The sequence below is a fragment of the Cajanus cajan genome, chromosome 5 (genome assembly GCF_000230855.2).
Source record: "Cajanus cajan strain Asha chromosome 5, NIPB_CcT2T_4, whole genome shotgun sequence".
Lineage (NCBI taxonomy): Eukaryota > Viridiplantae > Streptophyta > Magnoliopsida > Fabales > Fabaceae > Cajanus > Cajanus cajan.
In genome coordinates, this window is record NC_138521.1 from 55345323 (window position 1) to 55360516 (window position 15194).

Below are 15194 nucleotides of genomic sequence, written 5' to 3' on the forward strand. Positions count from 1 at the left end.
CTCATTTTGACATCCTTTTATTTAAGTTGGACTCTCGTTGGGTCAAGTCATCATGTTTAATTTTAAAATTAATAGTAATAATAGTAAAAAGGGAAATTGGAAAATTTAAAGAATATGAAATAATAATAAAAAATGAAAAGCAATTGAGTATTGGCACAAAACTCTAAATTCTAAACCACACTTTTTTTTTACTGACGGATTTTTTTTTTATTCTATTTATTATTCTTATAAAGTTACACCAGATAGGTGTGAAATTGTTAAACTACCTAAAGCAATTGGTTTAATATTTACTAATGGGAAAAAAAAGTCACTGTATTTCATGTGTTCGTGAAAAAAAAATAATTATTTAATGGAATGAACAGTTTTTTTTTTATACACATCTTTCTTTTTTATTTCATCTTTAAAAGATATATTACTGAAAAAAAATTGAAATATAAAATAGTAATATAAATACCTCTTAATGAGTGAACACAAAAAAAAATGTATTTCATTTATATATTTATCATAGATAAAACCAATTAAATATACAACCCCATTCCAACCTGATTATTTGATGGGAACTTACTACCACGCTGTTAGAACTTGGCGAAATCACCTCCTGCCGTCTACTATCAAATTTTACCCTACCATTATCTAGGCTATTACTATCTCTCAACCAAATGCTAATGGCAAATTTTCTAACAATTTTTTACATCATTAACTGAAATTTATTAAAACATACAAATAATGAATCATCACTTAATAAATCTCACAGATAAATTCATGAATTTTAATAAATTCTAGTCCACAATAAAAAGTGTAATAGAAAAGGTACAACATATAGACATTCATTATTCAATGCCATCGAACATTTGATTCTGTACTTTTTGGAACACTTGATTTCATAAAATGGTTCTTCCGTATGGAATCTCTCTACTCAATAAAATGATTCTCTTAATATGGGATTTCCGCCTCTCCCGTAATTGCTGACAAGTGACAATATAAGGGCAGATAATAATGGTTATTTTTACCGTTGCGAGATGAGATAGGTCTGCAAGAGGGAGTTGAGCAACTGCACCTTATGTTACTGCTTTCAATAAGAATAAGACTTGGAATTCATTCACTTCTAAACAAACATAAATATCTAGACAGCACGTTCTAACTATCCAAATATTATTATACATACTCCAAAAATTTACGTAGGAAATAAATATTGCATGAGAAACATTTTGATTCAGTAATGTGGGTTGCAAATGTTCTTAACCAAGACCTGTGCCTGCATCCTTGCGAGGAGCATCAGCCTTAATGCGTGGCGGCCTAACAACACGATCAATGAGCCCATATTCAAGAGCTTCCTGTGAGTTGAATCGTTTCATCCTACTCAGGTCTCTGGTAATCTGAAAAGATGCATTAGAAATTAGTTTCCAAGCCAATAATGCTTACAAAAAGCAAACTTTGATACAAACACACAGCTATGATGCATATGATCCATTGGTATCATATAGGACAATACGATTATTTTAGAATATATAGGATATAATATATGTAAGATACATATCTATATATGTATAAAAATTCATAAAACATAATATATAATTACAATTCCACAAAACCAAATTAAGAACATACTTCCTGTGCATTACAAAAAGCAAAATAAACATTATAAATCACTCCCTGGTATCTACAACTACAAAAGTATCAATCTCATTCCATTATTAAATTCATCAAGGACAATGCTTTTCTATTTTTACATTATCCATGCTTTAGGTCGTATGAAGCTGTATTGGATTTTCATAACTTTTTTCAAGGCTTGTATACTTCAGGGAATGTAGGGTGAAGTAATTAAGAGTATCCGTAAATATGTAAAGAAAATTAATATATCGGTACTTCATAGACACAAAGAAGGCAGGAATAACCCAATAATCTACAACACGTGATCAAAAAATGGATAAGAAATTGAAAAACTGAAAAGAGGCATAGAAACCAATTGTTTAAAAAGCACGTCCTTGTTGAAAGCAGTGTGTCAAAGTTGAATTTGACTTCATCTTCAAAGAAAAGCTAATGGTTTTTTAAGATCTTTTTTTGTATTGCAGTAAGTTTGTTAGTCAAGCATATATACAATCATGAGATTCAAACCATAAAAGAAGTCACGCAAACTCATTTATCTCCATGTATTTCATTGTTGGGTGAACTGACCTTCTCAACAGGCTGACCTGTTTTCTTAGCCAACTCATTGAAAAGGTAATCTCTGATTCTAAGAAGTTCATTTGCTTCATTACGAATGTCATCAGCCTGACAGAATTTTCATGATGTTAGCATTCAAAGTAAAAGCAATCCCACTCATACATCAGAGGTGATAAAAGTGACCTTCAGACAGAAGACAGACATACCTGTCCACGAGCAGCCCCAGCTGGAGATTGAAGGGCAATTCTTGAAAGAGGCATTGCAAAACGATTGCCCTTAATACAACAGAACATGGAAAGATTAATAGATCATCAGAACTATTTCAATAACCCTAGAAAGGATAATAGACTCAATACAGTAAGCTAAAGGCACACATTGCATGAAATCAATTAGAATCAAGTCACAACAGAATGGAACAGAAAGAGAAGCTGCTAACTGCTAAGGAGTCAGAAGTTTATGATGATATTAATGACTGAAAAAGTAATTGAATGTTTAGTACCATTCTTTCTTTACTTAACGTTTAGTTGCTTTTAATGTGATCCCAAGTCTGTATGGGATATATCCACATTCAATTTCAAACTACAAGGCTCACCAGGTTTTTCTATTGTAACTCAGTACTATAATTGATAGCACTGATGTCAGACATGAAAGATAAGGTTATGCTATAAATATAAATTGTACATGTCAGACACTCACTAATGACCACGCAAACAGGGAAAGAAACTTATTATCTTTTATTTCAATGATTTAATGTCAGTTGTTTCAAATGCATACTGTACTGATGTCAAGCATAATTTTGAATCATATTAATGGTGGAGAGGGAATACAATTGTATCATGTATGATATAGAGATAACACTTCTGTCGACAAGTCTAAAGTCCATACAACGGAAAACATGTTTGATTATATTGGAAATCTCTAATCATATAAAGCCTTACTGGGTGAGATAGACATGACTTCTACATGTTGTATTAATAGACTGTGATAACACAGTACCTTTTCTCCAGCTGCAAGGAGAAATGCTGCAAGATTATAAGCATAGCCAACACAATGGGTGGCTACAGCACTTTGCAAGCTCTGCATGGTGTCATAGATAGCCATGCTTGGTGTAAGCTGCAAAATTTGCAAGCTTAAGAGAGTTAAAAACCATGACTAATGACTAATCAACAAGATGAAGCAAGAAATAGAAGAATTTAATTGATTGATATTTAACACTAGAATCACAAGAGACTTACATCACCACCAGGACCATTGATGTACATATAGAGCTTCTTGGAGTTATCTACACTGTCAAGATACAGCATAGTCGCCAATATTTGGTTACTAAATTCTTCATCTATCTCTTGTCCAATGAAGATAACACGTTCTCGATACTGCATCAATAATGCACTAGTTTTTGTACTACTTAACTTGAAAAAGGAGATGAAAACCTAAAGGAGACTTGAGGTCCACATATGAATAATGATCAATATCTATGTGGTACAAAGAAAACCAGCATCTTTTAGAGAGTAAAGTGTAAAATTAATAAATAATATACACCAAGGTGTAATGACTTACAAGGGCATTCCATAAATCAACCCATTGCCAAGTTCCTTCCCCGGGTGTCCTATAGGGGACTCTAGGAGTCCCTATGGGCATCATTCGGATATGTGCCCTTGATGGATTGTGGTTAGCATACCTGAAAACAAGAAAACTTTGTATTGTTTGCATCAGTCTGTTTCCATTGATTTATAACATTTGTGACAATCTCTTCTACAAAGTGTGACATATAGTACACTCACAAGTAGTGGAAACCAGGTTGTATCCATACTTTCACTAAGTCAAAGATTATTATGCTCTTCACAATTCATATTTGTAACAAGAAAACTAGCAATGATATTTTGATAGAACACAAATTGATAAATGAAGAACAGGATTATATATCACACAGAATAGGCTCAACAACCCTTCTTAGAATAGGCTTTGATACCATCTTAATAAAGTGAGTTTGGGCTTAACTCAACCTTACAATACCAGCTTGTAAAGTAAAAGTTATCATCCACTTATATACTCTTTATTGACCTTATTCCTAGTGGATGTGGCCACTATGAACTCGTTTGTTGTTTGAATTAACTCACTAATCCAGTTATTAATATTATAGCAACAACAATTATAAGCTAAGTGGGACTTGCTTCCTGCAGCAAGGAAAACTGTATTGGAGTGTAAGTGTTGCATTTGCAGGTTTAAGGAATCAGAACCTATAAAATTCTACCAGGCACACAGTAGCAAAACAATGTAGCAGAAAGAAACAACAACGACAAGGCAGAACATGACAAATACATTATTCATTTTTCATCCAAAAATGAGTTAGGAAGAGGAAATAGAGAAAGTTCCATTCATGAAAGGTGTAAATCAAAAGTGTACAATTCTAGCTATATAATCAATTAATGAGGTGCAAGAGTGGCAATTCAAATCCAAGAGATCATAACTCATGTTAAGAAATATCTCGCAAGGTTTAGCACAGAGAAGATGGCACAAAGGCACACGCCAAAAAAAAAACTAAAAATCATATAACCCAACGAAAAAGATGAATTGGAAATGGGGAGTGAAGGATTACCGACACTGAAGAGTCTTGTGAACTTTTCCGTAAAATTCAGCGGTTACGTTAGGTTTTGCCGCTCCAAAAGGACCTACAATTGAAAACGGTGAGCCAGCAAGCACAGAGAGATGAAGAGATTGAATAATAACAACAAAGATAGGGAATGAGACACACTCGCAGATTGAAGTTTCAATCCGGAGTAGAGTTTTGTGCCAACACTGCAAGGGGAAAAGAGAGAACATAGTAAGCATTAGTTACAGAGTGGATTATACAATTTTGGAAGAGAAAGAGAGAGAGAGTTTGTAACCTAGAAGTAGAAGGGAAAGAGAGACGAGGTGCAGAACCGGTGGTGTAGGGTGCCACCGCCATGCTCGAGTGATGATGGAATAAGAGAGAAGGGATACGGAACGCACTTTTGTGCTCCAAAACCTTAATCTCAACGACTTGCTTGCGAGACTATTGAATTTGAAGATGAAGAATAACAACGCCGGTTCTAGTTGAGATAAGCTTTTATTTGCTCTCCTCTATACATATTTTATTCACCTAGTGTGTAACTTTTTAGGATTATTAATTTTGCCATCTAAATTATAATATTTATCTCAAATTTTGTTAAAAATTATAAAAAAGTAATAATAATAAAAAGTGATAAATTATTTATATTTTAACATATTTTAAAAAATATATATTTCACCAATTTTAATTTATATAAATAGAATGTTAAATAATTTTTATTAATATAAGATTTTGTATACATAATCTATCTAATATATATATATATATATATAGAGGGTGGTTCAAACGATACCGTTGTAAGTTTTATTAAGTATTACACTATTTAATAATTTTATATTAAATGTGAATTTTATAAATTCAATAGTTAAATTGAAATTTTTTACTCTTAGATCATATATACAAAATTTTATATTAATCCAAGATGATTTGATATTTCATTCTTATAAAATAAAATTGATGTAATATATATATTTCAAAATGTAATAAAATATGAACACTTTGATTACCTTCAAGTTGTTCAATTTTAACAAAATTTGATATATAACATATAAAATGGTATGAAGTTATAATTCAATAGTTAGATTTACAAAATTTACATTTAATATAAAATTATTAAGGGGTATAATACTTAGTAAAAATTATATCAGTGTTATTTAAATCCTTCTCATATATATATATATATATATATATATATATGATTAGATATCTTTTTTTTGTACCGAGTGTAAAGTTTAAGGTCACTAAAGTATTTTTTTAGTAACACTCGTTTTTAAAATTTTTAAAACCTTTTTATTTTAAAAAATAATTTTGTTTAGAATCTTAACTAAAATTACAATAAAAAAATATTAGATATAAAAATTATTTAAATAAATAATCTTAACTAAAATTTATTATTGTTCATTTTTTATTTTCTATTTATTTATCTATTCAATTGACTTTTTTATTTTATTTTTCAATTTTTAATCGTATGACCTTTACAAACAAGTGAGAACTCTCTCTCATAGTTATGTCAAGTCACCTTTCAAAGCATCCTTAATCATCTTGGGAAAAATAAAAAACATTGTACCAACACTTGACTTAGAATCATACTATAATTTCATGTGGTTGAGAAATAATATTGTAAATAAATAACCAACATCAAAGGACTCATATTTAATGAGTATTTTTCTTTAATTGTATATATATTTTTTAATTGTGCGCGTTATTGTCATTTTTTGCAAGTGCTTTTCTTTTTATTTGATTAAAAATTATCTTTATAATTGGTTTTTGTTCTCACCTGAAGTTAGTTTGGTGACGACCTCTTCGATAAGATTGGTGAGTCTCCTCTGTTTCGCAAGTTGGACACTTTAAGATGGGGTATTACCTGCAAAAGAGACTCTGATGCTTAAGTTAGTTTTTATAGATGTGAGTGTCTAATATATATAATACACGTACACATTGATGTTAATTAGAGTTTTTTTTCCCTTCACGTCAATACCTCGTTGGTTAAGACAAGATTGCGCACTTATCTTTTATCTTGGTAGTTGGGGGATGAATTTATCTTTTTAGCCGATGTATTTAGGTGACCAGGTATCGAGCTGGACCTTGATACCACTGTGGATAATTCATTAGTCCCCCGAGCTCTAAGTGCCTTGGGCCGAGGGGCTTGTACCGATGTGGATGGTACACTAGCCCCCCGAGCTCTAAGTGCCTTAGGCCGAGGAGCTTCCGCTTTGGTACTCATTGGGTCGTCACGGTTTTGTCCTTTAAAAGGTGTCTCGGTAGGTTAAGGAGGGAGGGTGTTTATAAACTACCCTTAGCCTTGACTCCTAAGCGATGTGAGACTTTTAAGCATACCGAAACAAGTCCCCAGTTGATGCTAAGGGGAAAGAGTGGCCTAGGCCCTTCTTCTAGCGCCAAATGTTCCCACCGTAAGTCCATTGTCATCATTAGGGTCGTCGCATCCGAGGTATTGTCCGCTTTAGCACTTGTTGAGCCATCACGATTTTGTCCTTTAAAAGGCACCTCGGTGGGTTAAGGAGTGAGAGTGTTTATAAACTACCATTAGCCTCAACTTCTAAGCGATGTGAGACTTTTAGGTATACTGGAACAATTTTTTTCTTTTTATGCTATTTAATTAGAGAATTAATATGGAGTTTCTTCAATTTTAGGTCACGACAATCATAAACTTTATGCATGTTACAACTTGAATACTTTTTTCTTAATAATTCATAATTGAGCTCCAAATATAGACTTATTGACAAGAAAATATATGGAACCATTAGAAGTATCAAATGATCAACAAATATCAATGTTCTCTTTTATCAAACACAAAATCAAACTAAAATTGATACATGTTTTTTTATAGGACAATAATCTTTCATAACTCAATAACCTTTTATATATAAAGTTTTTTATTATCCTAATTTAAAGTTGTTTTTGATGCGGGATCAACCAATTTTGATAAGAACAAAAAAATTACCTAGAAGTAATGGTGGCATATATAACTATTATCATTTATCAAAAGGGTTGCTTAACTACAAGTTTTGTTTCTTTAATAATCTTTTTTCTGTTTTAAGAACCAAATAATATATTATAAAAAAAAAGTTGTCAATTTCATTTTAAATCATATTTAAATGTATAAATAATCAAAATTAGAATTTAAAATAATTTATAGATACAACATTGATTTAAAAAATTTACTAAAATATCAAATTAATTTATTATAAAATTTTATTTCAATTTATCAAATTAACTAAAAACTTCAAAAGAAATTTTTTTTAATATATCAATTACAAAAAATCACTATGATAATTACGAAAGTTTTAAATCCCTTTTACTAACAGATAATTCTATTATAAGAAAATAAAGTTACTAAACTAAACCCAAAATCTAAAACCCTAATACCCTAAATCTAAACCTTAATATAAAACCTTTTTTATATATTAAATTATCTAAAAATTTAAACGTCAATTACCAAAAAACTCATGCTTGTAAATCTTTTTTGCTAGAATATAATTCTATTATAAGAATATAAGGAAACTGATCTAAATCCTATATCATACACCTTATAACCCTATATATAAAACTTTTAATTTATCAAATTGTCTAAAATATTTAAATTTTAAATGTCAGCTAAAAAAATACCAGAATAAAATATATGGTCTGTAAATTTATTTTGCGCCTGTTTTAATATATTAATATACAAATTGTGATTTAGTTGATGATTTTTTAAAATTTTGCATTGGAATTAAAGGACGTGAATTAACAACTAGAATAAGTGCCTTTTTGGAACTGCATGAAAAATGCACACCTACACTATCCACGTCCAAAGCTCAAAACGTCAAAAAAAAAAAATCCAAACACGCTCTAACTTGTGATTTTATGCGTAGCAAACAAACAAACACGAACTTTTTATGCGTAGCAAACAAACAAACACGAATTTTAAGCGTGAGGTTATAAGGTCTAGATTTTGCAATTCGCATAATCGAACAAGCAATGAAACTGCTTTGAAGTTTGGTGTATTATACAGAAAGATCCAGACATCCAATTGACCATGTGTAGATTTAGCGTCTGATATGGAAGTAATTAGCTGCCCTCAACTACATTGGACACTTCCATAAAGAAGTCCACAAAACAAGCCATCAATCATAATTGTCATCCAAAGATGTGTAGATCATCCTGCACCAAAAAGCACTTGTAAGAATAATAACTTAATATCACCTCTTATTGATGAATATGAATACTAGTCCTTTTTTTCCGGTCACCGTACCAAAACAAGGATAGGAAAAGGATGAAAACAAGATAGAAGAGTTTGAAAAGCCGTTGCTTCTTTTCCTTAGGGAGCTGGTTGAATATCTCGGTAACATCAACAAGATGATTTCGTTGTCTGTATCTGATCAAAGGGAATAAAATATGTAATCAGCAAGACTATATATATACTAAGCATATTCCAGTACATCAAGGATGATTAAAGCAAGAAAACAAGCCATACCCTTTAATCCCCTCTAACTAGTAAGCATAAGAAACCATTAACTAAACAAAATGGAAGCTGCGATACACACAAACATAGAGGTAAACGCTATTAGACTGAAACTGAACTCTATAACTGGTTAGTCCTGCTTTATTTGACAGACAAGAGAGACAAGGTATGCAGACTCAGCCTAAAGAACTCAAGCAATAGGTAACTTTTAGCTCTAGTTGCTAATTTGAATATCAAATCCTTGGCTCATGTAACGCGGTTGAAATTTTAGACAAGAGAGACAAGGTGTGCAGACTCAGCCTAAAGAACTCGAGCAATAGGTAACTTTTAGCTCTAGTTGCTAATTTGAATATCAAATCTTTGGTTCATGTAACACGGTTGAAATTTTAGAACCAACAAACACATCTAAAATTGTAGCCTGCTTAGCAATTATATAAATGAATAAAGCAAAACCCAGTTTACAACTATTGAATTCATTTTTGTCTCATGCACCATGTGTATATCACTCCTTTGGATGGTTTATAGTATTATCGATGTTAATGGTCTATGTTTGACTTTGGTTCAGTTTGAGGCTGAAACTGCACTAAACTAGCCTTCACCAATCTTCAAATTTTAGAAACCAAACTGAGTTAAATTGACTAAATGGAACCACTTTGTCCCAACTCCCGATTTCATTTGGTTTTTGAATTCTACCAAAACTAAACACTCACAACTTTCAAGACAATAACTAGAGAAGATAATAACATAAACGCCATATTTATACAGCTAGATGAGTGGCAGAAGATCAAGGAAATAGAGTGAGATTCATAGAAAAAACAAAACCAGTTTAAGGCCTAATGGCTTCATCATACAAGAAAAAAGAATCAAACCAAGCTAAACCAAACACCATAGAAAAAAGAATGAACGAACCTGCCATATAGTAAAAGATTGGGTTAACTGGTTTGGTTTGGTTCTCTTAACACTCATACTCAAATGAAAATGCAGAATAATGCAAAGACTCGAAACTCAAATTCAAACCCTCACCCAAACTACTGCTTATGCACAAAATATTACATTTAATAATTATTAGTAGAAAAATATAGCCTACTTAGAAACTCCTTGAAGCATAAACTAAACCGTACGCTATGTTAATCAAATTGGCTTGTCTCATGCAATCAACAAGTGACTCTTTTCCTGGTTAGTCACATTACTACAATGCCAAAGAATGCAAAGATTCAAATTTCTAACGCATGCTGCCATGCACTCTTAAATTAATGGATTATTTCCACTTAAATGTTTCTTAAAAACATAATATTCAATAACCAGTATCTTTCATAAACGATAAACTTTCTCAGCTTATTTATAGATTTGATAGAAAACTTACAATCTCACATTGTAGTACAGGTAAGGAGCACATAACAATGACATTACCCAATGCCCTGTTACAATGTAGAACAAGCATAGGCCACCTACTGTAATATATTCAGGCAATACCACTTTGTTTATTCGAGATGCGGAATCATATGGATTTATATAATCAAATTCCAGGTCTGCCAGGCACATTAACTGCAGCAAATGTTATACAATATCAGCTGTCAGATAATAGCAGAAAAAAGGATAACCGTGAATCAAACACAACCAAGTTTATAGACTCCTGGAGAAAATAACAATGGCAAAATGCCGGTAGTAACACTTGACAATCTTCAGAAGGCTCTGAAGCAGAAACAGAAAAGTAAAGAGCACGAAAATATAGACAGACGATACTCCTAAATCCAAGAGTATTCAATAGACAAATATGAGGACATGAACAGATGAGAGCACAAGAAAATTAGGTCTTTTCCAGTAGATAGACCTCTTTTCAAAAATATAATAAACATCATATGTTATGTAACCTAATCATGATTATAGTCTTCCAATCTTAGAACTCCCATGTTTTATTTAAAAAACATGTTCATAAGACACATGGATTCTGTCCACTGAAACACATCTTCTGAGGAAATACTCAAATGGGGCCCTTTCCCATAAAGATTATCCAAACCTTTTAGAAACCAAATGAGAACCCATAGACCCCTAATTTTTTCTCCTACGTGTCTTCACTTGAAGTTGGTAAGTATTTTATTCTTTTCTTTTCTTAAAACTTCTTTCAAATACGAATTGACTTCAATCAAAGTCGCAAGTGGAACAAGTATACATATACCCAGTTGAATGCCTGAACTAAAAAAGTAGCCTTTGGATAATGGGGCGCTTTAAATTGCTTTCAAGTTGACTTAAACAAGAAATTCAAAAGTAAAACCACAACAAAGCAATAAGCAAAAGTTAGGGCTTTTGGGAGTGACCTGGTAAATGACGAGTACAATTAAGGCAATAAGGATGAAGAAGGAGATGAGCCACGCAAAGAGATCAGCCATGCTCTCTCTCTTCTCCTCTTTCTCTGATTTTGGATTTCAGTTGCAGCACAACGCGTTGGAACCATACGATGTGAATTGCGCACGATGGGAGCCACAAAGAGCTCGTGCGCAGGGGCACGAGAAAGAAACCTTGGAGTTGGAGGATTTGGATTCCGCAGACAGACAGACACTCTCGGAGAAGCTAAGAATCGGGTTCCGACTTAACCATTAAAGGGTCATTAACAGTCCACCCCACAGAAGAAGGGAATTCAATTACCTAATAACTAAACCTTTATTTAAAAGATAACAAACATAGATAAGTATTAGTCATTTTTATACGTATTTTTATTAATAAAAATATATAAAAATAAATAAATTATATATTTTTCCTTTATCTTGTTCTTTAAATTCACTTTCATCTTTTATCTTTTATATTTGAATTAATTTTACCTTTTTAAAATAATAATTATTTTTAATTTTGTGAAATATTTTTTAATGATTTTTTATTAAATCAAAACATGAAATTTGTAAGGTGAGATTTAATTATATGAAAATTATGAAATACAATAACATAGTAAACATCATGTAAGATATATGTCCCTTGAATACTAAAAAATAATATAAAAATAGATATTTTTAAAATTTTATTTTTATCATGTTTATAATACATTTAATTTGAACTTCAGTTGCATTTAATAAAATTTATATAAGTAAATTTTACGAGACAAGTTTTAAGTGTTGAATTTGTTAAAAAAAAATTAGAAGAATTAAATTTAAGATCAAAATGAAAATTTTAAAAGATAAAAAACTACAATTAATCTAAAAAAATTAGATAAAAAAATAAAATATAATTTAATCTTAAAAAAATAATGTAAATTTTTTTTATGCATAAAAAAAAATTACGCAATCTAAATTTTCCAACTTCTATCCAACCCTTTCTCTTCTTACCATTATCCTAACTATAGTGGTTTTAAAAAAAATTATGAGTTATGTTATTTTGTTTTTTTCCATTTCACAAGTATTGGGGGTGTGTTAGAAAAATTGTTAAAAATACATTATTTTAATAATTGATTTTTATTGTGATAAATTATGATTAAAATAAATTTTTATTTAGATAAATTTATTAAAAAATAATTTTAAATTGTTTGATTTCATTTAGATATAAACAAATATTTTTATGTAGTAAATCAACTTAAAATGAACTGATAAAAACATAATCATAAGTTTCAAATTTTTAACTTTTTTAATTTTTTTTATAAAAAACAACTTATTTTTTAAAAAATAATCTTAATAATTTTAAGTTGTTATCTATAACAATATATGTAACGCAGTTAGTAGACTGGAACGAGGCGTTCCAAAAATTGTAAGGAGTCGTTCCAAACTAGTAAAACAAGGGTGATTTAGTAGTTCAGAATGGGTCGTTCCCAAACTGGAACCGTTCCAGACTACTAAATAAGCCTGGAAATCCTAGTTGAGAACGGGTCGTTCCAACTCCAGAATGGGCTGTTCTGGTTTTATAACGGGTCGTTCTGCATGTGAGTTGTACACATGATGAAGGGGTGCAGAACGAGCCGTTCTGGCCACTCCAGACTTCTATAAATAGGCCATAAGCGCAGTTGAGTAGAAGAGAAAGGGGAACTCAGAGAGAAGTTTAGAGAGAGGGACTATGGACTAGGAAGCTTGTTTTTGGAAGATTGAAGTTCCCGGGTTGAGCTTCAGAAGGAAATTCCACTTCTTCTCAGTTCTTGGCTATTTATGAGCCAATCTTCAAGTTAAGGAAGCTTTATGCATTGTGTCTTTTTGTTGAAATGGTTGAGTTGTTGGGTGCTTAAGTTGATTTATGTTGTTTACATTGTGTAAGTTGGCATGACAGATGAACTTTAAATATGTTGGTTGATTTTGTGTCGAATATGTTGTATATTGTTGAAGTTGTTTATAAAGTTGTTAAGTTGTCTGATGAAGATGAGTTGAGTAGTTGTTGGCTTAAGTTTTTTATATGTTGTGTGTTTGATGAAACTAAGTGTTTACATGTTGTCTATTGTTAAATTATTAATAATTCGATATGTATAAGTTGAAGTAGATTATTGTTTTAAAGTTGTTTAAAATTGTTAAGTTGCATTAAGTTGATTTAAAATATCAAGATGACTATTGTTGTCAAGTTGAATGAAGGGTGTCTATAGTTGTGAAGTTGTAAAGTTGATATTGTGATGACTATAGTTGCTTTAGTTGTTTAATTAAGTAGTATAAAGATGCCTATTGCTGTAAATTTGAAAGTTGCCTTAAAGTTGTTGAAGTTGAGATTGATGACTATAGTTGCTTATTGTTGTAAAGATGACTATTGTTGTAAAGTTGTTATGACGCCTATAGTTGTATAGTTGAATAGAAAGTTGTCAATTGTTGGTATGTGATGTCTATTGTTGAAAGCTGCTTTTAAGTTGTAAGTTGTCTTAAAGTTATTCAGTTGCTCTAAAGTTGTTGAAGTTGCAAAGTTGTAAAGTTGTCTATTGTTGTAAAGTTGTAAAGATGTCTATTGTTGTAAAGTTGAAAAGTTGGGGACATATGGTGAAGATATATGTCCTATGTTGAGATACATAGTACTAAGGTGATAAGTTGAAAGTTGTTTTTAAAGTTGAATCCCTTAGTATTGTGTGGGGGACATGGAAGTAGTCAATCCATGTCATGGTTGAATGACTAATTTGAGTAAGGTATCTAGTTAGAGATGTAGTCTTTGACTAGGTACTGGAGGGTGCGTGGTACTTGGAGGACAGTGGGTGAGCTAACTCCATATGTGGATTGGTGATGCTAGCCAAGGCCGTGGTAGGCTCATACCCAAACCCTTATGTCCTGACAGTAGTACTAAGCCTCCGAGTCTAAGTGACACACCTGAGTAATCGCCTATTATTGTCTATACCTGGTTTTCTTCGAAATTTCTAACGATGCCCTATACCTGACCTGGTTGAGATAGGTCAAACGTTGGATTCAGTAGGGTTTATGCCACCTAGACTGCTTAACCTTAGTTGTTGGAGATCTCTGAGTTGTATATGCGTGACGATGCATTAGTTAATGTTGCATGGGTTGTTGCATTCAAGTTGTATATAATGTTGTATGAATGAGTTGATAGTGGAGCTATTGTGATAAATATTATGTGATTGTGTTGTGATGATGAATTGTTGATCACTAGGACTAGAGGAGAAGTTTTCAAAGTTGTTCATTCCATTGTGCGGGTTGAGATAGTTGTGGTGCTCTGAGAGCCCAATTTGTTTGAAAAGTACGATGTGTTGAAAATGTTATTGCTATTAGATGATGTCGTATATCTATTTTTGTAGGTGTTGTGTTGCTTTAAAGTTGCAAGTTGAAAATAGAATTCTATTGTTGTTTATTATATGTTGATATTATTTTCTTTATGATTGTTGTTGTGAGCTTACCCTAGCACGTTTTCCCTTGTGGTTAGGGCTGCGATGACCATATCTTGGTATGCGAGCAGATCAGGTTTAGGTGTTTTGCTGGACTGGGTGAGCTTCTTTTTGGTTGGGACTCAGGAGGAGAGCTGATGTTGTATTTAGTTGATTGGTAGCATTCGACTACCTAGTTGTTGTATAAGGTATTATTCCCT

The 15194-nt window shown here is 31.7% G+C and overlaps 2 protein-coding genes across 2 annotated transcripts; both read right to left on the reverse strand.

Annotated features, from left to right (window-relative positions):
- Window positions 1–1043: 1043 nt before the first annotated feature.
- Window positions 1044–5232, reverse strand: CLP2 (CLP protease proteolytic subunit 2). Its single transcript, XM_020369284.2, has 9 exons — window positions 5049–5232; window positions 4916–4959; window positions 4760–4832; window positions 3721–3841; window positions 3399–3536; window positions 3160–3276; window positions 2370–2438; window positions 2176–2271; window positions 1044–1376 (listed from the first exon to the last, which is right to left on the reverse strand). The coding sequence occupies exons 1-9, from the start codon at window positions 5108–5110 to the stop codon at window positions 1239–1241; spliced, it is 858 nt and encodes a 285-aa protein (XP_020224873.2). The 5' UTR covers window positions 5111–5232; the 3' UTR covers window positions 1044–1238.
- A 3356-nt stretch (window positions 5233–8588) lies between these two features.
- On the reverse strand, window positions 8589–11857 carry LOC109808360 (protein cornichon homolog 4). Its single transcript, XM_020371341.3, has 4 exons — window positions 11531–11857; window positions 10579–10760; window positions 9006–9128; window positions 8589–8914 (listed from the first exon to the last, which is right to left on the reverse strand). Exons 1-4 carry the CDS (start codon window positions 11600–11602, stop codon window positions 8878–8880), a joined length of 414 nt encoding a protein of 137 aa, XP_020226930.1. The 5' UTR covers window positions 11603–11857; the 3' UTR covers window positions 8589–8877.
- Window positions 11858–15194: the final 3337 nt, after the last annotated feature.

Coding starts and splice junctions, on each gene's coding strand:
- LOC109808360 (XM_020371341.3), bottom strand. CDS start 11,602: ATGGCTGATCTCTTTGCGTGGCTCATCTCCTTCTTCATCCTTATTGCC. Junction 9,129..10,578: donor CTGTACTACAATGTGAGATT/GTAAGTTTTCTA, acceptor CCCTTTGATCAG/ATACAGACAACGAAATCATC. Junction 8,915..9,005: donor CTTTTCCTATCCTTGTTTTG/GTACGGTGACCG, acceptor TTTTTGGTGCAG/GATGATCTACACATCTTTGG.
- CLP2 (XM_020369284.2), bottom strand. CDS start 5,110: ATGGCGGTGGCACCCTACACCACCGGTTCTGCACCTCGTCTCTCTTTC. Junction 3,537..3,720: donor TTGATTTATGGAATGCCCTT/GTAAGTCATTAC, acceptor TTATTGATGCAG/TATCGAGAACGTGTTATCTT. Junction 2,272..2,369: donor CTGGGGCTGCTCGTGGACAG/GTATGTCTGTCT, acceptor AAATTCTGTCAG/GCTGATGACATTCGTAATGA.